This window comes from Phocoena sinus, chromosome 5 (genome assembly GCF_008692025.1).
Source record: "Phocoena sinus isolate mPhoSin1 chromosome 5, mPhoSin1.pri, whole genome shotgun sequence".
NCBI classification, from domain to species: Eukaryota; Metazoa; Chordata; class Mammalia; order Artiodactyla; family Phocoenidae; genus Phocoena; species Phocoena sinus.
Window position 1 is genome coordinate 3214001 of NC_045767.1, and position 23833 is coordinate 3237833.

General features: G+C 59.9%; 1 protein-coding gene across 3 annotated transcripts in view; it reads right to left on the bottom strand.

The window, feature by feature from the left end:
* Positions 1–494: 494 nt before the first annotated feature.
* HTRA3 (HtrA serine peptidase 3) overlaps positions 495–23833 on the bottom strand; it is a 28576-nt gene continuing 5237 nt past the window's right edge. Inside the window, exons 2-9 of one of the 3 annotated variants that reach the window (XM_032633680.1) lie at positions 18954–19053; positions 15930–16152; positions 12878–13072; positions 12121–12153; positions 10266–10380; positions 4971–5019; positions 3296–3391; positions 495–1640 (exon numbers count right to left, since the gene is read on the bottom strand). In XM_032633680.1, coding sequence (XP_032489571.1) covers positions 1475–1640; positions 3296–3391; positions 4971–5019; positions 10266–10380; positions 12121–12153; positions 12878–13072; positions 15930–16152; positions 18954–19053 — 977 coding nt within the window. In that variant the 3' untranslated portion in view covers positions 495–1474. Of the gene's footprint in view, positions 1641–3295; positions 3392–4970; positions 5020–8454; positions 8638–8661; positions 9159–10265; positions 10381–12120; positions 12154–12877; positions 13073–15929; positions 16153–18953; positions 19054–23833 lie in introns of those variants that run through there. The other 2 variants (XM_032633681.1, XM_032633682.1) reach the window with 2 other exon arrangements.

A 23833-nucleotide genomic window follows, 5' to 3' on the forward strand; every position in this document is an offset into this window, starting at 1 on the left:
GGCCCTGGGCAAGTTCACGGCTCCCGCCATCCCCGGGCAGCCCCTGCGGTGTCCCTGGGCAGCGAGCTTTGTCTCTCCTGTTCTGCCTCATTCCCTGTTGCTGGGTGGTCTCTGCAGTGAGGATGACACAGCACAGATGCAGGGAAGCCTTTATCACACGGCCTGGCCGGGCACACTCAGTGGACTCGACGCTCCCAGCCAGGCGCCTCTCCAAGGGCTCTGCCCGCCTGCCAGGAGGTCAGAGGTCTCAGGACCCTCCTGCCTGGGGGAGAGGCCACGGCACGGGGAAGGGAGGGGTCTTGCCGGGGACCGGGGGGCTGGGAGTAAGTGGGGAGCCAGGGCTGAGTGGTGGGGCGGCTGGGGCGTGGCGATGCCTGGGTGCTCCAGGCGGTTAGCCCCGGGTCTCCGTGCCCACTGATGTGTCAGCTCTGGGTCAGGAGAAGCTGCACAGCGGCGGGTGGGCTGCCCCAGACGCCCGTGCTGGCACAGGACCATGTGCTTGTAAACTTTAATTCCCATACAGTAGAGAAACATACAGTACAAGCAACATGGGGGACCGGCTGCACCTGGAAACAGGCTCCCCGCGGAGAGGGGGGCACCTCGCCTGCTCCTGGGCGATGCCGTGAGTCCCGCTGCACAGAACAGCCAGGGGAGGTGTAGCCGGCTCAGCCCTCCCCTCCCCTCCCCCTGCAGGTCCCAGCTTCCTCTGCCCTCCGCCCTCCACCCCAGGGGCCCCTCCCGGAGGACGACGGGCGGTCTTCCAGGGGGTCAGACACGCTCTGCTCCCTGCCAGCTTCTCTTGCGCCTGGGAAGGCGGACCTCATCGCCAAGCCCTGGGGCTTGGCTGGACGGCCAGGGAACATCCTGCGACGCCAACTCCGGGCCAGACCCGCCACACCTGACTCCTCAAGGGGAGCAGATTGGCCGGGCAGACAGCCCTGGTCATTCGACGTGGTGGGCGCTGTGCTATTGGGTGTGGGAGGCCAGGGAGGCACACCTGGGAGAGGAGAAGGCTGGGGGGCTGAGACCTGAACAGGTGAGAGTCAGTGAGGGGAGGGGTGGGGCAGTGGGCATTCCAGAGAGAGGTATCCTATCAACAGGTGCAAAGGCAGGAAGGCCGGAGAGAGGATGGGACTTCCTCCGGGAAAATAGAAGAGTTTTCTAGATCTGGGAACTTGGAAGGGCCCTCAGGAGCATTTGGTGGGCGGGGGGGGGGGGGGGGACATTGGGCTGCCCCCAGGGCCACCGTGATGCTGGGGCCAATCCTCCCAGAAGGCTGAGATGCGGACCCCTGGCCAAGCCCAGCCCGCGGCTCTGGCCCTGGACGGCCGGGAGGAGGCCTCTGGCTCTGCTGAGGACCGACCTCGGTCCTTTGTCCTGACCCCAAGGGAGGCAGCGGCTCCGGGCGGAGCCCGTCTGCTGGCCCCTGTCCCGGCTGCAGGCTCCGTCGGCGATGGAGGGAGGGGGTCCCCCCTCACAGGACGACCTCGGGCACGATGCTGAAGAGCAGGTCGTCGTTGCCCCGCCGCACCTGCAGCAGCAGCGGGGACTCGGTCAGGACGGCTTCCTGCAGCTCGCTCGAGTCGGCCAGAGGGCGCCCGTTGACCTTGACGATGATGTCGCCATCTTGGATGCCCCCTCTGCCAACAGGAGAGACACGTGGTCACAGCACCGCCCCGAGAGGCCCGGGCCCGGGTCTGGGCACAGTGGGCTTTAACAGCAGCACATTAGGAAAATTCATTTCAACAGGGAAGGACACGGCCCTGACCGCGAGGCTCTCACAGCAGACGGAAAGCACTGCCCTGCAACGGACTAGCGCTTTCTCCGTCTACTTCTGTACATCGGAAGGGCTGGGGTCACGTGCTGGCTGCAGCCTCCCTCGCTGGGCTGCCTTGGGCCAGGTGCTCTGCCCCTTCGAGCCTCGGTTTCCACATCTACAGCCCTATGTGGGAACATGCTTTGCAAATTACAAGGTCCAGGGGGTTGATTCTAACGTAAGATTTTCCCGTCAGAGACAGAGCGAGCTGGGATGGCCCCCGCTTTCTGCACCTGACTCGCTGTGACCTTCCCCTCCACCCAGAGGGCGGGCAGGGTGGCACCGGGGTTAGATGCATGGGTGATAGCGCCCAGATCCACACATGTGGGCCGTGTGACCTCGGAGGAGTGACTTCGCCAAGCCTTAGCCTTCCCATCTGAGCAATGGGGCGAGAGCAGCAGCCCGCGTGTCCCAGGCTGCAGTGAGGATTAACCGAGATGACGCACGTGGAACGCACAGCTCACATGCAGCCTTGGTCAGCGGCAGCCACCATCACCACCGAGCTCCCGTCTGGCTCTTGGGGTGCCCTGCGTGTGGCCGTTCTCGGTGACTGCTGTCTGCTGAATCACTGGGGTGCAGCAACTCGGAATAAAGAGCTTGAGTTGCGGTGGTTATTCTTTGGCTTTCATGGATTCATGGATCGGTATTGCAACAATTTTTACTGCAGGTCGGCTGCAGGCTGAGCGCGTGTACTATGTTCACGGCGGAAGGACACAAGGGGTCCGCGTCTTCCAGCCCAGCACACGAAACAAAAAGGAGGCGTCCTGTTGGGTTGGAGGGGCCACGGGGGCTGGGGGGCCCACCTGCACGGCTCCAGTCCGCACTCTGCCCTCACCCTTTCCGGCAGCCCAAGATCTCAGCGTGGACCATCTCCAGCTCCCGGGGTTACAGTTAAAAGCGGGATCTGATGCAGCCCGCCCACTGCACAGATGCAGCCCTGAGGCAGAGGAGGGGCAGGCGCTGGCTCAGAGCTGCTCCAGGGCCCAGGATCAGCCTCGCAAGTGCGTCAGACCCCACCCACCGCACTGCCTGCCTCGGTTCACAGTGCTGCCACATTTGACCTTTCTCTAGTAGCTGGTGGTTTCCAAGAAAACAAGGCTTTATCTCATTTGATCTTGACAATGTCTCATGGGACAGGAAGAGTAGGCTGAATCATGCCCATTTTGTAGATGGGAACACTGGCCCAGAAAGACCCAGGCTGGCCCACGGGGCTGGTGAGAGCCAGGCTGATGCAGCTCGGGGTGACCTCTGCTACTACTCTGTCTCCCCAGACCCAAGGAAAGGACATTCTGGGCCAAGGAAGGGCACGGCCTTCACCTCTCCAGCCTGCCCCTGGCTTAGAGGACTGGCTGGAGTCCCACCTGCCACTCCACATTGCGTCACGCCGCCGGGAAGCTAAAGGTCATCCGCATCAGTGAAGCCCAGCCCAGGCCCTGCACCCACCTGCCCAGTCTCCCTGCTTCCTCTGGTGAAGCCTACCTCTGAGAAGGTGAATTTGGGACAACCTCTTGCACGTAAATTCCACTGCTGACCGCCGGGAAGTCTGGGTTGCTGGCCTTCAGTTCCTCCACCAAACTGAAAAGGCAGTTCCACGGTTAAGGCACTTCTTCCGAGCCTCCAAACTGACTCTTCCTTCTCTCCACCACCCGGGCCAGACCAGGCGTCTCCTCTGGGCTCCCACATTACCCTGTCCTGCCACTGACCACTCTGGGTTGTCACTGATTCTTGCCTGTGTCCCCTACTCAACGTGGGCTCCTCAAGAGAAACCTTGGTGAAGGTGGATGGTTAGAAGTGTAAAGAGGGGAGGGTGATGGACAGACAGATGGGAGGATGGGGGGAGGAAGGATGAGGAAGGAAGGAAAGGTAAAGGAGGATGAACAGACAATGGGTGAACGATGCTGTGGACAGACGGACGACTGGACGGATGAGTGGATGGATGATAGGGAGACAGAAAGAACACCTTTAGAAGACAAATTGGCATAGCAGTCTTGATTCCGAATTGCTTTCAGACTTATTTCCTGGGTGAACAGTTGCTGAAACAGGAAGAAGGTCATTTTAGGGACTGAGTGGGTCGGAGGGTGAGTCAGGTGAGCTTATCTCTTCCCAGAGCTCCCCAGTGCAGAGACCTCTTCCTTCTTCAAACCTTGGACCTGACGTTGCATTTTCCTCCCTTCAGCTTCCTTTCCTTCCTCTCTCTCCCTCCTCTTCCCCACCCCCTTCTCTATTTCACTCACTGAGTATTTCCAGGCACCCACTCTGCTGTAGACCGGGTCCTGGGAGGGGTGGGGGGAGCAGACAGATGAGCAGGACCCAGTCCCTGCTCCCAAGGAGCTCATGGTCAAGGTTGAGGATGGGCGATTCTGACACCACGGGACCAAGGCGACGCTGGCGAGGGAAGCACAGCTTTGCAAGAGAAGAGGAGGCACTTCCTCCCACTCGAGTAGCCTGGGGAGGTAGAATAGTGTCCCCCCCCGCCCCCAAAACTGATGCCCACCTAGGGCCTCAGAACGTGACCTTGTTTGGAAATAGGGTCTTTGCAGACACGGTTGGTTAAGAATCTCTAGATGAGATCAGCCTGACTTAGAGTGGGCCCTTAATCCAATGGCTGGTGTTTTAATAAGAGAGATAAGAGGGAGACTGGACACAGACACACAGGAAGAAGACGCCATGCGATGAGAATGGCAGAGCTTGCAGTGATGTAACTACAACCCAAGAAACACCTGGAACCACCAGAAGCTGGGAGGTACAAGGAAGGGTCCTCCCCTGGAGCGTCCGGGGGGAGTGCAGCCCTGCTGACACCTTGATTTTGCACTGTGGGCTTCCAGAACTGTGAGAGAATGAATTTCTATTGTTTTGAGCCTCCGAGTTTGTGGTAATTTGTTATGGAAGCCGCAGGAAGCTAATCTGGGAGGCTTCCTGGAGGAGGGGGACCTGAATGGAGTCCTACGGAAGCCAAAGGAACCTATCAGGCAAAGGGGGGAAGGCATTCCAGGCAGAGGGACTGGCCTGAGCAAAGGCTCAGAAGCCTGAGTGTGTCTGGTCTGCTGGAGCACCTGCGGGTGGCCGGGCATGTCGGGGCCAGGGTCTGGGAGGAAGCTCGAGGTGAGGGATGAGACCGGAGGGGTGGCAGGGGGCAGCCTCCTTCAGCACTCACCTGGGTGTGATGGTCCGCATCCGTATGCCAATGAAGCGCTTCTTCCAGTCTAGAAACCGAGCATGTCGGGACTTGGTTAGAGACACCGTGAAAGTCTCTGTCCCCCCTAGGAGCCAGGCAGGGGCAGAAGTCCCCCACCCCCTACACCAGTAGTAGAAGGCAGCAGGAGCCACCTTGCTTGGACCAGCCCAGCCCCCTTGTGATCAGGCACCTAGAGTTACCTCTCTCCACTTGGCTGTTCTTGAGGAGCTGGGAGACGTCCTGGCTCTAACCCTGTGGCTTCGTGCCCACCCTCACCCTCTCAGGCACCATCCAACCACCTCAGCTCTGACATCTGCTCTCCTGCTAAGCCCCACATCCAAACCCCAGCGGACAGTGGGGCTCTTTTCTCCAGCCTCCATCCCACGGGCTCCCCAAACTCACCTTACTCTGGTCTGAACTAGTCACCTCCCCCAGCCTTCTCCATAAATAATATATTAATTGATAATACCCAGTGAGCTCTGACCACGTGGCAGGCCCTCTGGTTGGAGCACTGCACACATAATAGGCTAAGACGGTACCTCTATGCCCCCAGCTGCCCCAGCCGGTGACTTAGACCCAGAAATAGAATTTACATATTTTAAACCATAAACAAGTTTCAGTACATTTTTAAAATGTCATATCATAAAAATATGCTCTCTGGCCACAATGGAATTAAACTAGAAATCACTAATAGAAAGGTATCTACAAGATTCCCAATGACTTAGAAACCAAATATATATTTCTAAATAACCCATCTTTGTTTTTTTTTTTTTGCGGTACGCAGGCCTCTCACTGCTGTGGCCTCTCCCGCTGCGGAGCACAGGTTCCGGACGCGCAGGCTCAGCAGCCATGGCTCACGGGCCCAGCCGCTCCGCGGCATGTGGGATCTTCCTGGACCAGGGAATGAACCCGTGTCCCCTGCATCGGCAGGCGGACTCTCAACCACTGCGCCACCAGGAAAGCCCCTTTGGCACTATTTTTAAAAATTAATTCAAAGCACATAATAGTCCTAAGTCTAAGACCTCACAAAGTAAAACTTTTGGAAGAAAATGTAAGAGAAAACCTTCCTGGACCTTTGGTTAGCAAAGATTTCTTTGATATAACACTAGACTCAAAATCCATTTACAAAACTTGGTAAATTAGACTTCATCAAAATTTACAAAACTTCTGCTCTTAAGAGAACGAAAAGACAAGCCACCGGGAGAAAATATTGGCAATTCATTTATCTGACAAAGGGATCCTATCCAGAATGTATAAAGAATTCTCAAAACTTAAGAACAGAACAACTCCAATTTTAAAAATGGGCAAATTATGTAAACAGACATTTCACCAAGGAAGATTGATGGATGTTCCAGATGGTGGAACCCTGGAACATGGGAGATGTTGGGAGATGTGGGAGTTGAGGTCAGAGCACATGGGAGCCCTGACCCCATCGATCTGCTGGGCTTTGGGTTTTGGGTTTTACTCCCAGTGAGGTGGAGCCTGGGGAGGGTTTGCACAGAGACACACCACGGTCTGCCTTAAATTTTGCAAGAACCTCCTCTGGCAGTGGGAAGAGTCTGTGGGGGGGCAAGGGCATGGACAGAGTAACAGAGAGGAGGTGAGTGTCCCTGGTGGCTGGCTTGGGGGGTGGAGCTGGAGATGGCAAGAGAGCAGTAGGGGACGGACTGATCCCCAAGATAGGGCCAGCGGGGCTGGCTGATGGATTGGATGCAGGTGGAAAATCTGGAAGGATGGAGCTGCTGTAACTGAGAAGGGGAATGGTGATGGGGACACACAGATTGTGTGTGTGGGGGGGTGACAAGCAGTTGTACATCTGAGACTAGGGTTTGGGGAGAGGGTCAGGCTGGAGATGTAAATTTGGGGGAGTCACCCTAGATGGCACTTAAATCCACAAGACTTGATGAGGTCCTCAGAGGAAAGGGGTGGGGCCCGGGCACTGAGGCCTCAGCCCTCCAACCTGCTCCCGGCATGAGTACTGGCCACTGGTCAGCTTCGCTCACAGCCCCAAGGTCATGCTTACCAAAGAGGAAGAAACCCGCGGCTTCGAGAAGCGTAGCCCAGGGTCACCTGAGGCCAGTGGCTGTCCTGTTAGATCTCCTGGGGCAGGAGATTCCTCACCCTCCACCGACCCCGGAGCAGCAGGCCCCGCCCACTCGCGGGCTCTCCAGAAACAGAATCATAACTGCAACCCTTCGTCTTCCCGTCCTTATTGGAAAATCACCTAAGTGATGCGTGTCGCGTGCTGGAAACAAGGCTTGGAGGGAGGCTGGGTGCCCTGTTTCTTTCTAAACATGTCATGGAACCACGCTGACCCAAAGTGAGGCAAGTACATCAAAGATGGTAACAAAACAACAATGCGGGCGGGGAGGGGAAGTGATCGCCTGAAGGGGGCGGATGCTCTCCGGGGAAGGAGAAATGCACCCAAGGGTGCATTTTCACATGGTCAACTGTGCGCCACATGAACTGACTCTCACTTCAACAAACAAACAGACACGAGAGCGATGCTCACACCTGGGCTTCTCGGCATCAAGACTAATCTCTCATTTGCCCCAGGGCCCCCATCCCAGGAAATGCCCCTCACTCACCCCACCGTCCAGCGGGTCCTATTGGCTCCAAGTTCAAAATAGATCCCAGACCCAACCAGCCCTCACCCCACAGCTGCCAGCCCCCGAGCCTGGCCACCAGAAAGGCTGCTGTGAGCCCCTAACTGGTCTCCGGCATCGACTCTTGTCTCCCCAAAATGGACGCTGTAGATTACTGTTGTATCCTGCCACTTAACTGAGTTTTCTGACGGGTTCTATTTGTTTTTGGGTGTCGCCTTCAGCATTTTCTATATAGAGTATCAGGTCATATACAGAGTGACAGTTTTCCTTTTTCCTCTGCCACTAGATTCCTCTTCTTTCTTTCTTTTTTTTCTTTTTTTCATTTAATTATTATGGCTAGGACTTCCTAGACCATGTTGAACGACAGTGGCGAGTGTGGTCAGGGTTAGACTTATGTGTAAGCATAACTGGCCCTCTTCCCCTTCCTCCCTCTCCAACTCTCTGAGGCTTCCAGGAAGGACAGGACAAGTCCAGGGTCACACATGACTCAGGGAGTCGAGCTGAACCATTGTTTTTCTGCCCCTCAGTCCTGGGTGTAAGTTTGTGTACTATCTGTGTACCTTCTGGGCGGACACCTAGGATGGCCCAGCCCACTAACTCAATCACCCGCTGTGGGGACACATTAGTCCTAAGGCTGGCTGACACTGGCAGACACTCCTGGGGCCACTCTTACCTTGAAAGTCCCCCAGAGGCCTCTGCCCCCCAACCCCTAGATGGAAACAAGAAGTGCACCTTACCTAACATCCCCTCACTGTAATAAAAAGATGGTCAGTCTTAAAGAAATTTAGATTAACTGGGTTTGGATGATTTGGTATTTTTATTTTTAAAAAAATACCTAAAAGTGAACATCAGTCAATTTCAGAAGGCTTTAAAATTACAAATTCAGTCAATCAGCTAAAACTTGTTGGGCTCTTTCATTAGTCCACATGTCCTCAGGGAGGTGATAGCTCTGGGGACAGGGGACGAGTGTTCCCTGGCACCTGGGGTGAGGTCAGTGCTGATGGGGACAGTCCCCGTACAACAAAGGATGGGGACAGTCCCTGTACAACAACAGAGGAAGAGAGAAAAAAGAAGAGGATGTTATCACCCCACTTCCAACAAATCAGTCACGTCACAGCTCAATCTGTGCCAAGTACAGCCCCACTGATTTCCAGGAAGGTGGCCAAAGTCAAAGGCACCCCTGGAGCAGAGGAAAATTAAACTGGAAAACTTGGTTATTAGAGAAAAAACCAAGTGTGGTACGAAGGTGCAGCCCTGGATCAAGCTCTGAGCTTCCTAGCAGCCAAGAAGAAAAGGGCTCAAGAGGTGAGATGACCCCCCTGGCCAACAGAAGCCTTCAGCTTCTTTAAGGAAGACCAGCTGTGCCCTAGCTTCAGGCTGTCTTCACATAAGGGACACGGATGAACCAAACGGGGTCCTCAACTGCGGTTCTCCATGGGACCAGTCCTCTTAGCCCTGGTCTGGGCTGTTCTGGAGTCTGTACATTTGGCTGGTGGGGGCGTGCAGGATGGGGCAAGCATGAAGAAATCCCCCTTCCCTCAGTGGACTGCTGGCAAAGGGGCTGGGAGGAGACAGGGAGCAATGTGAAGGTGTGAGCAGTAGGGCTGAGTCAGGTCTGGGTGCTGGCCACGAGGGGTCATGGGAGACAAATTGGGTGGAAGGAGAAGTTGCTCAGGTGAAGAGAATGGTGGGAAGGTGGAGGCCGCCAGGAAAGGTCCTGAGATCAGAAATGTGGCCCTCCTCTGGAGAGTGGCTGTGACCACCGACTTTGGGAAAGCGGCTGGCCTGTCCTTACTAGGGACAGGGGACAGTCACCTGGCCTTGTCAAGGGCTCTCCCAGATGGATGCTCGTGGCCATCTGGGAGCAGGCAGGCTGGGCTGGACGTGCCCGTGTGGATGGGGGGAGGAGATGGAGGATGAGAAGGGGTAATGTCCAAGGATCAGGACCTCGGGCTCTGCTCCCCCGGAGTAGAGGCTACACTGCCCGGCAGTCTGCATGGCCAGACGGCTGAAAGCAGGAGGACTCGTGGATGGGCAGGTGGATGCGTGGAAGGAAGGAAGGGTGAATAGGTGGATGGATGAACAGAAGGAAGGAGGGATGGAAGGAAAGGAAGAAGGAAAAGGAAGGAAGAAAGGAAGGATAGATGGATGAATGGATGTATGAGTGGGTGCACGGATGGGTGGGTGGGTTGAAGAATGGATGGCTGGATGGGGGTGGGTGGGTGAAGGGGGATGGGTGTGCTGGTGGGTGAAGGGATGGGTGTGCTGGTGGGTGAATGGATGGGTGTGCTGGTGGGTGAAGGGATGGGTGGGTGGATGGGCAGATGGGTGGGTGGGTGGGTGAGTTGATGGAAGGAAGGAAGCACTGAGTTCTGACAACTACGGAGCAGCCCAGACAAGCGAGGCCCAGGTGCCAAACCCCTGGAGGTGGGAGGTGAGGTTGATGCTCCCCAGCCAGAGGGGCCAGTCTGGAGGGGTAGGGGTGAACGTGGCCATGAAGTGGAAGTCCTGAAAGAGGCTGAGGTATCCCGGGGCGGGGGTCTTGGGACATCAGGACGGGGTCAGGAGTGAGCGTGGGCACACAGCACCGCAGGATCTCCTGGCCCGGCGGGAGGCTGTGGGCTCAGGCCTGGGACAGCCTCCCTGCCTCCACGTGGGAGCTGCGTACCTTTGCCGTGCTTGTCCTGGAACTCCGTGAGGAACCGCGTGATGCGGTCTGAGGGGATGGCGAAGGAGATGCCGGCCGCAACCTTGAGTGTGTTGATGCCGATGACCTCGCCGTCCTGGGCAGGTGATCAGAGCAGGCGGTCACTCGGGGAGCCCAGGCGACCTCTGCCCTCAGCAGCAGAGTGGCGTGTCCGCGGCTCGGCTCCCAGGGGGGACCCTGGCCGTCAGCACCCTCCCTGAGAAGCTCCGAAAAGGTGCTCTGGGGTTCACACCTGGGTCAGGGACCCCCACCTCTCCCGCAATTTGCCTCCAAAGCTGACCCCGCTCCCATCGCTGGAGAGTGTCGGCCGGGGAAGCTTGCAATCTGCCCCTCCAAAGCAGAGCCCACTGACCGAGGACACCCCCAGGCAGCATTCCAAGGGGCTTAGGCCAAGAGGGACGTGGTGAGGACTGTGGGACCCCCCCATCCCCACCTTCTAGAAGCAGGGTGGGGCAAGTGGGCCCAGGGCCGCCCCCAGCATCCCCCCTCCTTTCTGTCCCTTTGGAGCTGGGCTCCCACCCTGCCCTGCCCTGCCCGCCACGAGGCTGGTGCAGCTTGGCCGGATCTGCAGCCTGAGGCCTCTCTCCTGGACCTAGCCCCTCCTTCAGCCCGGCAGGCACCCCTGCCCTGGCTCTCCTGTTCACCTCAGGGGTGACATCTGCACATGACACCCAGGCCACGGCCTGGCCTGGTCACCAGGGGCCCCCTCTGGGGCCTGCCGCAGAGCTTTGGACAAAGGCATACTTCGCCCGCCTGGTCCCCCAAGTGCCCATCCCCATCTGTTCCCTAGGAGCCGTGAGGTGGGAGGACCAGGCCAGGGAAGGATCCAGGGATGGAGAGTCTCTCATGGGCCCTGTACGCCCATCCCCCTCCGCCTGGACCACAGGGCGTGGCCTCCTGAACTCTGGCCTAAGGTCCTCCCACACGAGCTTTCTTGAACACCAGCGCTATGGCCTCAGCACTGCTGGAAGAGCCTAGGGCTTGTCAGGGCGCGGGGAGACGCACCCTCCGCGTCAGGACGTGGCGCACCAGCCTCCTTGCACTGTTTCCCACCTGTCGCTCCAGCAGCGACACCTGCCTGTACGTCTCCACCCTGTGCCCGTGCTCTGCCCTCGCCCTGGAATATCTTTCTCCTGCACGTCCCCATCCACCCAAACCCTCCATCTCCACAGCCCAGACGAGATGCTCCCGCCTCCAGGAAGCCCTCCCTGATCCCATGTCAGCTGCCAGGTCCCCCGGCCCCGTGTCCCTCTGGAGCCCTCCCTGCTCCTCACACTGTGCTTGGGTGTGTCCCTGCCTGACCCCCTCCTTGGATGGGTCCCCTCCCGAGTACTGCCTGAATGGCAAGGCTGAGGCGTTCCCCTGAGATCTGGCACTGGGGGAACAGGCATCTGTGTCTTAGAGAGGGCTGGACCTCAGCTGGTCTGGTCTATCCTTACACGGCCCAGACGCAGGGACCAAACCCAGGGAGCCTGGGTGCCGAGGTGCATGGCACGCCCATCTCGTCTCTTGTCAACACGACAACAGGGGGACCCAGAGGGGGTGGCTCGTCCCCAGCCTGTGTCCCCTGCCCCAGGTCCACCACAGGCACACAGCCCCGGCCTGGGCTGCTGTTCTCGGGGTGTCCCTCACTCCTCTGACAGCACCAGCTCCCCTGGGGGTACGGGGCAGCACATGCTCGGGGTCATATCCTCCTCCTGGGCCTCCAGGCTGTTGGCCGTGTTCTGGGTCCCACGCCTGCCTCGAGGCTGTGCCCCACCCGCCATGTGAGAAGAGCCCCCGAAAACTCGAGGCCCCTGCTCTAGGGGACACTTACCAGGTTCACCAGCGGTCCCCCGGAGTTCCCGTACTGCAGGGGGAAGCAATTCGACATTAGCTGTGCCCTGAGCCCCCCGACCCCGAGGGTTCCTGAAGCTTTTTCTTCCAACTACCATTCCAACCAGCACAGAAACATGTAATTGAATGTCATCCCCGGACAACGTCAAAAGGCCTCATCACTGTCTCCCATTTCATAGATAAGAAAACTGAGGCCCACACAGGTCAAGTGCACGGCCGTCGGATCATCAGGGTCTGACCTGCCCAGTGCTGTCTGCACGGACCTCCGGGGCTCCCTGCAGCCTCACATCCACGGGGGGGCAGCAGCAGGATGGGGCACCATTTCTCACCCCACCAGCCTCGAGGAGTCTCTCAAAGACTAACGCTTCCAGAAGAGGGTCTGAACCACGGCAAAGCCAGAGGGGCAGGCGCCGGGCGTCAAAGTGCTTTGAGAATGCAAAAGGTGCTATCCAACATAATAGTAGTAATAACAGTGATAGTAATGATCAATGTTGACCGGGGTGTGTATTTGGGCAAAGATATTCCAGGGGCCTTGGCTATGCCTCTACATCCCTGAAGGGCTGTCCCGGGTCAGGGCAGCGGCCTCTAACTCCCAGGGCCAGCCTGGCACCCACGGGTAGGAGTCACAGGGAGTCAGAGCTCCACTTAATCTATAGAAAGAACTTTCTAGCCCGTGGATGCGTCCAGTGATGGAGAGGGCTCTGGAGACAGAGCCCGCGGCTACGGTGGACGCTTACGTTGATGATGGCGTCCGTCTGGATGTAGTCCATGTCTGAGTCCCGGAGGCCCAGCTCCCGGCCGTCCCGCTGGGCCGTGCTGACGATGCCTGTGGTCACGGTGTTCTGCAGGGCGAAGGGGCTACCGATGGCCACCACAAACTCGCCGGGCCGCAGGTCTGCCGAGTGGCCCAGCAACAGCGCCGGGAGCTTTTTCTGGGGGGAGGTGGGGAGGACACGGGGAGGGGGGCTCAGCTGTCGGCCTTTGGTGGGACCAGAGCCAGATCACGTCCAGGCCCCCGGCAGGGCGGTCCCTGGAGCAGCTGGACAGAGCCGTCAGGGCTGCAGACCAAGGCAAGTCTGGCTGCCCCGTGGTGGCCACGAGACCCAGGGCTGGCATTCACAGAGCAGAGGCTCAGCCCCCCAGTGACCACAGGTCTCCCTAGGGCAGGCCTCAGGGGTCCCTCATAGGGAGACTGCACAGAGGGTCGAGCGGGGTACGGCCTCCAGGGTCACTGAGCCCAGTGGTTCAATGGTCCCGGATCCCTCTGAAAATCCGACAAAAGCCATGGACAGCAGCACATGGAAAATGCACACACTCATCTGTGGAATGGGGTCTGCGCGAGCCCTGGAGCCCAGTGGGGACCCGCGACACCTCCCAATACAGACACACAGGGAAGCTGAGGCCAGAGAGATAAAGCGACTTAACCGCGCTCTGCATCCCCGTCCCGCCCCTGCACGCCGAGGACACCCGCACCCTCCTCTCCTGTTTTCTCCTGGAGCCAGCGGAGCCTGTCTGTCTGTCTGTCTGACTCCGCAGCTGGACTGGGAGCTCTGAGAGGGGCCGTGCCTTATTTGTCTCCATGTTCTGGAAGCTGCAGGGGGCAAGCTCAGAGGAGGAGATGCCCGTGAGCTTGGAGGGTTACCTGGTTTTGATGCCGCACCCCTCATGTCAGATGTCACCCCGGGGGGAGGGGCGGCATGTGGGACCCCTCAGCACCACTTCAGCAGCTTCCTGTGGGTCTGTCCTTATTTCCAGATAAAATTCTTCTCTACAGGGTGCTGGAGTTTCCCCGCCAATGGTGTGTCAGTGACAAAGGCTACTGCAGGAAGCAAACTTCCAGGTGAACTAAATAACATGAAATCCATGTGCTAATTGCGCAGGGGAGTAAAGCTTCTAAACTACACAATGGAAAAAGGAAGAAAAGCCCCGGAGATGGCGGCGCTCAGATCACAGGGGCCTCGGCTAACTCTGGAAGTCGGGGGGCAGGATCCCGCACTGTGGACCCTGTGGGTTCCACCTGGCCTCTGCTCTCTGCTCCCATGTCAGGAGTCTCCCCTTTTTATGCAGTGCCACCACGTCAAATAAGAATTTTTCCCTGTTTTTCATAGCAGCTCTCGATAAAAGTGGAAAGGTAAACGCCTGTAAACGGAGTGAGGGGACCTCCGGGCGGGTCAAGGAGACACCAAGCGGCTGTGCCCACGTGGGAGACGTGGGGTCTCGACGCGCCACCTTCTGTGCTGGACGGTGAAGCCTCAGTAAGTGGCACAAAGGGTCCCAGGTGGAGGAACAGGGCGCTGCAGTAGGGGTGGAGACCCAGAGGGACAACGCGGGTCGGCAGCTTTCCCCAGAGCTTGGTTGGATGCCACGTGCAGGGCTCGGAGGCTAAGAGGCAGACCTGCCGTCATGAGAACCGCTGCAGGCGCTGGGCATCTCTGGGCACCAGGGCACCTGGGTCTTACTGACTCCGCTGGCATCTTTGGCCCCAGGTGGCCGCTGGGGTGCGCCCCTGCCCCCCCTGGGATTGCAGTGCCTGGAAGGGGAGAGACCCAGAGACAGCCAGACCTGGGGTCTAATCCAGCTCTGCCTCTCCCCACAGGGGTCCTTGGGCAGGGGTCACAAACTGTGGCCCTTGGGCAAATCCAGCCCGATCCAGCAGTCTCTTCTGTAAGTAATCTTTTCTTGGACCACAGCCCAGCCATCTGGCCTGTGGCTATTTTTCCCAGTCCAGTGCAGAGCAGTTGCTACAGAGACCACAGGGCCCGCAAAGACTAAATCATTTACTACCTGGAGCTTCACAGAAAAAGCGTGCCAGCCTCTGTCCTTGAGCATATCCCTCCTCCCCCAGCCCCAGTTTTCTCATCTTTAAAATGGACATGGTGTTCCCAGACTCAATAACTACTGGGAAAGGGCTCAAAAGTGGGCAAGGGTCTCCGTTAGGATAGCGGCGTGGAGCCCCTAAACCTCCTCTCCCGTGATTGGGCAAGAGGACACCTCCTTGCAAAAGACCGATCATCTCAAGTGCTGGCAGCTTTATTCAGAAAGAGCAGAAACCAGGTTCAGACTCAGCCGAGCTGGACTCGCCAGCCCAGACGGGCCCGCCCCTCAGGGACCTCACAGCATAGGCAGGGCACAGGTCACCGTCGGTGAGCCCGCGGTGGCCCACAGAGTCGTGACCACAGTGCTGGATGACAAGAAACTCGCTGGAGGGAGTCTAGGACTTAGCTGAGTGGGTCCCTTGGTTAGACTGACCTCGGGCAGTCACCTGACTCCCCAGGCCTCAGTTTCCCCTCTGAAACAGCCGGACACTGGCGCCCCTCTCGCCAAGGGCGATGGTGGGGATTGGGGGGTGTGCACAGGCTGGCCTCCCAGAAATGGCCGGTGGGAGTCACGGAGGAGCACTGTGGCCCCGGGGTGGGTCTGCCTGCCCAGCTGGGGTGCCGATGTGGAAGTGGGGGGATGGAGGGGGACAAGTATCCCAAGTGCTCCCCACTGGCCTCTGTCACCCCCACGGGGACAGTGGCATCCCCAGGAATGGGCCCGGGAGGGACAACGGAAGTGTCCTGGGCCTCGGAGAGCCTCCGCGTGGGAGTGGCTACGGGCGGCACAGAGCCTGCTCTGCCCCGCACGGGCGGCTCAGGGGAAGCGCAGGGCGATGTCCGGACGCCCGGGTTCTAGTCTGACTGGACACAAGACTGGGGACACATCGCCGGTCCCCGGGGGTCTCAGTTCCTCCGAGTGTCCGACGGGAGGGCTGGGCCAGCACGTCTCAGGGCCCCGCCGCCCACTCACCTTGGGCTGGATCTTGATGGTGGCGATGTCCGACTTCTTGTCGATGTCTTTGATGGTGGCCTCGTAGGTGTCACCGCTCTGCAGCTGCACCCTGAGCTGCTGCCGGCCCGAGGCCGCGCTGCTGCTGGACACCACGTGGGCGTTGCTGACGATCAAGCCAGCCTCCGACACGATGAAGCCTGAGCCGCTGGACAGGGGCACGTTGCGGCCGAACAGAGGGTGTCTGCGGGGAGGCGAGCGGCGGGCGTTCAGGACTGGGGTGGGGGTCGGCCGCAGCAGTGGGCCGGGGGGAAAGGAGCAGAGCCCGTGCCAGGGCCCAGGGTCGCATCCCAGCTGTGCCACCTCCTGGCTGTGGCCTCGGCCAGGTCATTAAGTCTAGACCCATTTCACAGCCACAAAGAGGGGCCCATGATCCGTGACTCGCCATCTGCGAGGATGAGTCAGGAGGCCCGTGAATGTCAGACCCGTGACGATACAGCAGACACTTCCTGCCCTGGAGCCAGACAGACCAGGATTCTAACCTCAAGTCCAGCCCCCACGTACATCTGCCTGACTGTGGGCAGGAGGCCGACCCCTCTGAGCCTCAGTCTCCCCATCTAGGAAATGGGCTAACAACACCGGCTCCACTGAGCCGGGGGCCTGCAGGCAGTTGGTCAACAAGCAGGGCTGCTCCTGGCATAGGGAAGATGCGGGATGTGCACCGGGCCTCCGTGGACTGTCACACAGCAGGTCCCCAGGGAATGCCAGTGTCCCAGATCTCTGGCTGCGCAGAGAGAGGGTCTAAACACTGAGGGGAGCGTGCTCTGGCGCCTTCCCACTGCTGCCTACCCTGAAGCCCCAGATGGCGCGAGGAGCAGAGCTGGTGAGGCTCCGTTCCGTGAATTCCATGCCACGTGCCTACAGGGGGAGCCCTGGACATGGCAGGGCAGGGACACCGGCCTTAGCGTCTGCCTCCGTAAAATGCGATGGAACAGGTGATGCAGCTGGCATGGGGCCCCGAGTCAGTATTCTCTGGTGGAGGACAACACCCCGCCGCGGCTGGAGCCCTCTGAGTAGCAACCTCAGCTCCCAGGATGCCCGACACAGCTCGGGACCTACCCTGGGAGGGGGGTCGGTCGCCTCTGGGACCCCGGTGCAGGGACTGGATGGAGCAGGTCATCGGTGCCTGAGGCTGCTTGGCAGAGACAAAGGGAGGGAAGGAGGAGGGATGGCAGGGAAGTCTCCGGGGAGTGGGTCTCTAGGAGGTGCAGAAACACCACCTCAGCATCAGCAGGACCAGGGACAGCTAATGTCACCAAGAGCTCCCTCTGAGCCAGGGACCAAGTCATTTCGCGCTCACAGCCGCCCTACAAGGTAGGCAGGCCTCCAGTTCGCAGGTGGGGAAACAGGACCAGTGACGTGAACCAGCTGCCCGGGTCAGGCAGGAAAAGGGCACAGCAGGGGTCTAAACCAGGCAGCCTGGTCCCTTGGCCCCTCTGCAGGGTGACCAGAGCATCTGTCCACTCACGCCGGCAACCAGCTTCTGCCCCCACCTAGTTCCACGTGGGCCCCTGAGTGGCAGCCGCACCTGAGCCCCGTGGGGCTGCCATGTGTAGGATTTGTCGAGTGTCTGCAGAAGGGCCCCAGGCAGCCCAGGGCCTCCTCTCCGGCTCCAGGGTCACAGCCAGAGGCACATCATTTCCTGGTGTCTGGGATCTCGGCCGCCTTGGCCTCACATGCGGACATCAGCCTCCAAGGCTGACGTGGAAATGGCATCACCGCCTGCCCTGCTGGTTTGGGGGTCTGATGCCTGGGGCTTTCTGGAAAGACGCTGCCCCCTCCAAGCCACCTGCAAGGCCAGGGACGTGCCACTCACACGTCCAGTTGTCATTTCCTTAATGACAAGTCTCAGGGTCTGGGGCCCGTGGAAAGGACAGTGAGGGGTCAGCATATCGCAGGGGGATGGGCTCAGCTTTGAGGTCCAAGAGACTTGGGGCAGCTCTGCAGCTCTGAGCCTGGGGCAGTTCCCCGGGCCTCTGTTTCCACATCCAGAAAATGGGAACGTGGGAGCCCGCCTTACGGATTCATGGGAAGGTGCATAGGCTGCCGGTCAGCGCTAAGGGGCAGGCTGCCCGGTCTCTGCCTCTCCTTTAGGAGGCGGGCACACGGCAGGGCTGTTTGGAGCAGCATAGGCGCTGTAGGAAAGGCAGCCCGCGTGGCGCTGGGCACACAGCAGGCGTCTGACGTCACTGCTGAGCTGACACCATTAGTCTCCCCCGCCCCGCCCCGCATGGAGCATTCAGTGGTGAGCACGGTCCCTGCCCTCCAGAGATGGGGGGCAGTCCTGCCCAGTGACAAGGGCTCCCACTACTCAAGCTCCACAGCTGGCGAGCAGGGGGCCCTGTGCTGGGGCCAGGAGTCAGGGCACGAGTAGTTCTGCCCACTCCTGGGGACCCCCAGGGCCACCTGGTCCTCTGTGCCTCAGGTGGGCATAATGACACTGGCCGGCCTCCACCACTTGGGGAGAGTGCTGTGAGGACGAGCAAGGCCCTGGGGTCGTGGTCGAGGCCTCAGTGACCGTCCCCTCGGGCAGCGTGGCACACGCCGCCCCCGATCCCAAGAGGATGGAGTGGGGTTCTGACCCTGTGTGTCTCCTCTGGGCTGCTACTGGCCAAAAGGTTAGGAAATCCGATGGAAGAGACGCTTTAAATTTGACAAAAGTCATGCTCTTCGTGTCTTCTCTCTGGGGGGTATAAGTCAGTGTGGGACTAGACCCCAGGACTCCACAGGAGCCAGCGGCTTGCCGTACCCCTGTGACACCTGAGCAACCCTCGACCTCGCACCTGCTCGGTCCGCGGGTGAGGAGGTCAGGGTCAGGGAGGGGGCATCCCCCGCAAGGGCACCAGCAGCTCGGCAGTCTGAGCGAGGCCCGCCGGACGCCACGCCCGCTCTGGTTTCTGCTGCCCCCCAAGGCTAGAACTGAGTCTACTTTGGGCCCAGCAGATGTGGGGGAGACCTTGGAGGGGCGAGAGGGGCTCCACGTACCTCAGGAATAGTTCTATGTGGACCACGGCCGGCGCGATCTTCTCCACCACGTCAGCGATGAAGTTGAATTTGTACCGCGCGCTGGTCAGCTGGTGGAGACCTGCACTGGCAGGAAGAACCAGGTGCTTTAGAGAGGCCCAGACAGCTGGGAAGGGGGGCTCACTTGCCCCAAGGATGGTTAATGCTGAGCTACCTCACCTCACATCGCCAGGCCGGCCAGGAGGCTCAGAGAGGTCAGAACACTTGCCCCGGGCCACACAGCACTGACGTGACACTCAGGCTGGATCTGGGATAGTCCCCCTGGGCCGTCGCCCTTTCTCTCAGATACAGCAATGTCCCGGCGTGAGGAAATCGACCCTTCCCTTTGCCAGCTCCGGCCTGTCCCTCCAGGCCTTGGGCTACTGCAGTGGCTGGACAAGGTTACAGCAGAAGCCCCTGGTGCTCCCTTCTGAGCTGCAGGCTCCTGGCCATGGTGTGGCCCCCATCTGGGCCAGGTCAGCTGCCGCTGTCTGAGCCGCCAGGGCCCCGACCCTGATCTGTGTCTAACTTAGCCAGGCCCCAGGCTGGCTTACCAGGCAGCTCACGACCTTCCCTGGAACATTCGCCGGCTCAGATTTCTGCTGCCGTCAGCAGTGGAGCTGCTGCTCGCCAGGACCACAGGCCTGAGACGTGTGGGTGGCACAAGGCCCACACCCCTTTGGTCTCCCTGTTCGGGCACGTGCTGGGGTCTCCCAGGTCCCCGCCAGAGACCGGTGCTGTCTGGAACCCACGCTGCCCAGCCCTGCTTGTAAGGGCTCCCAGGGCCTGAAATGAGTACTGGGCTGAGCACCATTGAGCTCCAGCTGTGTGGCTTTAGGCAAATCACTTACCCTCTCTGGGCCTCGACACCTCACCTGAAATGTGAGACCAAAGGTGCCTCTCCACCCCCATCCCCCAGGGAGCTGTGCGAATAGGCTGTGACTTGCCAACTGTAATGCTCCCTGCCTCGGCAGGGGTGGGAGGGGAAGAGGGGAGCCCACCACCCACCCTGCTCCCTGACGTTGGCGAACAAAGAGGGCTCGGCCCGTAAGGTCTAGCTTCGCAGCTGATGTCTCTTGATGGTCTCTGGGAAGTGACTGAGCATCAGCATCTAGAGAAATCTGGTTTTCCTTGTTCTCCAAAGGGACGGGAGGGAGCAGGCTGGGTGCAGCACAGGCGCAGGGTGCAAGGCCACAGTAGGTGCCTCATAAACATCGTGGACAAATGCGGTCCCCATCCACAGCCCGACTCATCTCCCCAGCTGTCCAGGGGGGCAGCCCTGGCAGGGGTCATCAGCTCCATCCTAAAGGTGGGGAAACTTGAGGCTCAGCTCGAGAACCAGGCTCTTGACGGGGGCTGCAGGGCTCCCTTCCTTAGGGCCCTCCCCTCCCCACTGTGGCCCCCCCAAGGCCCTGACTGTGAATTAAGCCTGAGCTGGGACTCGGGGCCCAGAGGAGAGCTTGCCTTGGGCTCCTCAGTCCGGGGAGGCGAGCAGGGCCCACCCCACGGATCCTGTGGTGTCTGCCTCTCAACCAGCCTGTGGGCATCGGTCACGGCGGGCCCAGCCAGCCCCTGCGGTCAGCCTGAATCAAAGGCCACCTATCCGGGGTGGCTGGAGACCGGCTGGGAGACGTGGCCCACCGCCGGCCACCTCGTGGCTCCCTGATGATCAAACTGCGGCCGCCAGGGACCACCGTGCCCAGAGGCAAAGCCCAGTGGAGGGATGGTGTCTACGATTCAGAAGTTGTTGTTTGTGGGCAAGGCCCATGCCGGGCCACGGCTCTGCCTCTCCCAGCACACGTGGGTGTCAGGCACGTTTATTTCCACGTGGATAGCCAACAGTCCCTGAAACTCTGGAGGAGAAGCTACCTGTCAGCTAGCCCGTGGGGCCCGAGCCTAGCTCTGCTTGCCCAATCCCAAGGGCACTGGGAACCTGCATTCATGCTCTATCTTAAAGGCACAGGGAAGGAAGCCAGCCACCAACCTTGTTGCCCCTTCCATCCCCGGCAGGGCCCTGGTGACTGGCGGGCTGTGGAAGCTCCAAGGAGAAGCCGGGCTGGGCTCACCTCCCACCCAGGCACCAGCTCCTCTGGGACACACACATGTCCGGATCCCCCGATAGCCCAGCTGTAACCAGCATACGTGAACCCCCAAGGCAGCCCTTGAGAGGGGGCACGGGAGGGAGGGCCCGACCCTAACCCAAGGACGAGGATGCTCTGCTTGACCCCACCCGGCCCGGCACACAGTAGGTCTGCAAACATCACCACAAAGAGCATCGTTCAGCCTGTTAACCAGGGTTTGGGGGGAGCCGCCTCACAAGAGCAGCGTCAGTGTGTCCCAGGAAACAGGCCAGAGACAGAGATGGTTTAGGGTGGAGACAGGCCTGGAACTATAGCCCCAGGTCCTATGGACTTCAGAGCGCACGCCCGCCCGGACCCCACGGCCTGGGGCTCCCCTGCGGAGGTCCTGGGTCAGCCGGCGGGTGACACAGGCCCTGCCAGGCCCTGTCTCTTTAAGCTGGCGAGGTGGGTGGTGGGGAGGAGGTGGGAGGCGGGCAGGGCCTGCTCCCTGGTCCTCTTCCCCACACACAGATGAATCATGCCATGAATCAGTGGGAAGGGAAGACGCGGTTCCCACTGCCTCTTTCCACATGAAAACCTTGGGCCCCACGGCTGGGAGGCAGACGCTGTTTATTTGGGGGTTTTGACAACCCCCATCCCCGCCCTCACACTGTCCTGGAGCCAAAGTTCTGAAGTCAACAGTCAGTCTTGACCAGACTCAGCTGTTAGCATTTCTTTTGTTTGTTTTCAAAAGTAAGCTGCAATCCACAGGCTTTGCAAGTTCCAGTCAGGAAGAACTCGACACAGAGCAAAGCAAACAAGGCCAGGTGTCCAGCAGTGGCGCCCTCCCGCAAGAGGAAGGGGCACAGCCAAGGTGGAAAGGGACGGGGAGAAGGGCTGGCAGGGAGCCAGGCGGGGCCCGGGGCCCCACCTCCCACATTTCTGCATGTCAGGGCTTCCGGCACAGCGGTAGACTCTGAAAGAGGACCCAGGATGTTCCAGCTCTGGACGGTCACAACTGCCATGGCACGGATGGGGAAATCGAGGCCCAGGGTGGGCCAGTGACTGGCCCAGACACCCCACAGGGCCACTGATCCTGCTGCACGGGTTGTGTACTGCACAACTCCCGGACCATTCTTAACAAACATCACAGCGTGACTACCTCCCTTGGAATTGTGCAGTGCGCAACCTGCACAGCCGTATGCGTCACCCGTCCAGCACACGATGGGCAGAGCCAGGACTGAGACCCAGTTCTGTCCTCTAACTCTGAGGTCACTGCCCCTTCTTCTATTGCCTCCTGCAATCAGAAGACACCGCCCCCCCATCACCCAGTAGTTAGGTAAGAGCTGGGAAGGGAGGGGCCATCCGCAGGTGCCCACAAGGTCCCAGGCTGCGCCCATCTGTCCATAACACTGACTACAGCCTGTAGGCCAGATGGCAACCTCTCGGCAGGGCTCACGGACCTGGGTGTCCAGGTCCCATTTACATCTGCAGCCTTGCTACTGCCACACGCCCCCGACCCGGTACCCTCGGCTCTGGTTCCCCAAGCATGCGTGCTCTGAAGTGCCCCCCCAAACCTTTGTAATCAGTCCCTCCCTCATCACCGCCAGGCCCAGGCCAACACACCTCCCCTGGGGAGCCTGACCTGATTCAGTGGGCTCAGTGACCCAGCTCACTCGTCTGGGGCCCAAGGCACCTGGTGACCCCTCCAAGACCTGTCCTTCAAGACTGTCCCCGTGGGCTGGGCGCCCCTGACCCACAGTGGTGAGCGGAGAGCAGCAGGGGAGCAGGGGAATTACCAGGGGCTCCCCCACAGCCTCTCGCCCTCACCCCAGGCCCCACCCACCACCCACAAGGGGCAGGCTTCAAAGCCCCAAGAGCCGCCTTCCGGGTCTGATTAGTTCCCAGGACGGCTCCCTGCCTGTGTTTTTCTTTTTCTTGAAAACATGCCTGTCCCCGAGTGAACTGTCTCCCCGCAGCCAAAGACAGCGGTTACAGCTCCCGGGGGGCAATGCTGCTGTCCGCGACCCCCAGGCTCCCGTCTCCGGAACCCAGGGCTGAGGGCTGCAGCCAGAACTCCCTCTCCGTGAGCCACGCCAGCCGGGGTTCTGGGCACTTATGAGAGCGGGGAGTTCTCACAGCAGTTCTGCAGGGCAGGAATCTTCACCCATTTTACAGGAAAAAGGCTCCGAGAGGTCAGGAGACACGCCAAGGCCTGCAGCCAGGGCCCAGACCCCCGACCCCCGGCACGGCTCTCTCCCCGTGCTGGCCCTCAGCCAGGGGGACTGGCTGTCCCGCCCCCAGGAGAGCCCAGCCTTGGCCGGTCCTCAGCTTAGGGCCAGCCTGGCTTTTCTGGCTGTGAATCCCACTGGGGCTGCAGCCAACCCTGTGGAGGAGAGGGCTCAGCTATCAGCTCGTTTGTGCTTTGTCAAAGGGGCCCCACAGGCCCAGCAGGACTCCGGGATGCCCACAGGGCCGCCCAAGCTACGGAAGCCAAGGCGGGGTCAGCCCCTGGTCCTCCTCTTACAGGAAGCCCTCCCTGCCCTGACTGGCCCATCAGCTGACTCCTCTGGGTTCAGGCTCCTCAGCTGTGACGTGGGTACTAAACGAGGCCAGTGGAACCCCCGTGGGCAGGGCCTGGCACGTGGCAGCCGCTCCGCAAACACTGCCCTCCAGATCCTTCCCGTCCTCCACTGCCCCACCTTCCTCTCACAAACTCCACTTATGTCAGATACGTCCATTTGTCAACATTTAGGTTTATTCCCACTGACGCCTATTAATCAACGCTTACGTTGTGCAAAG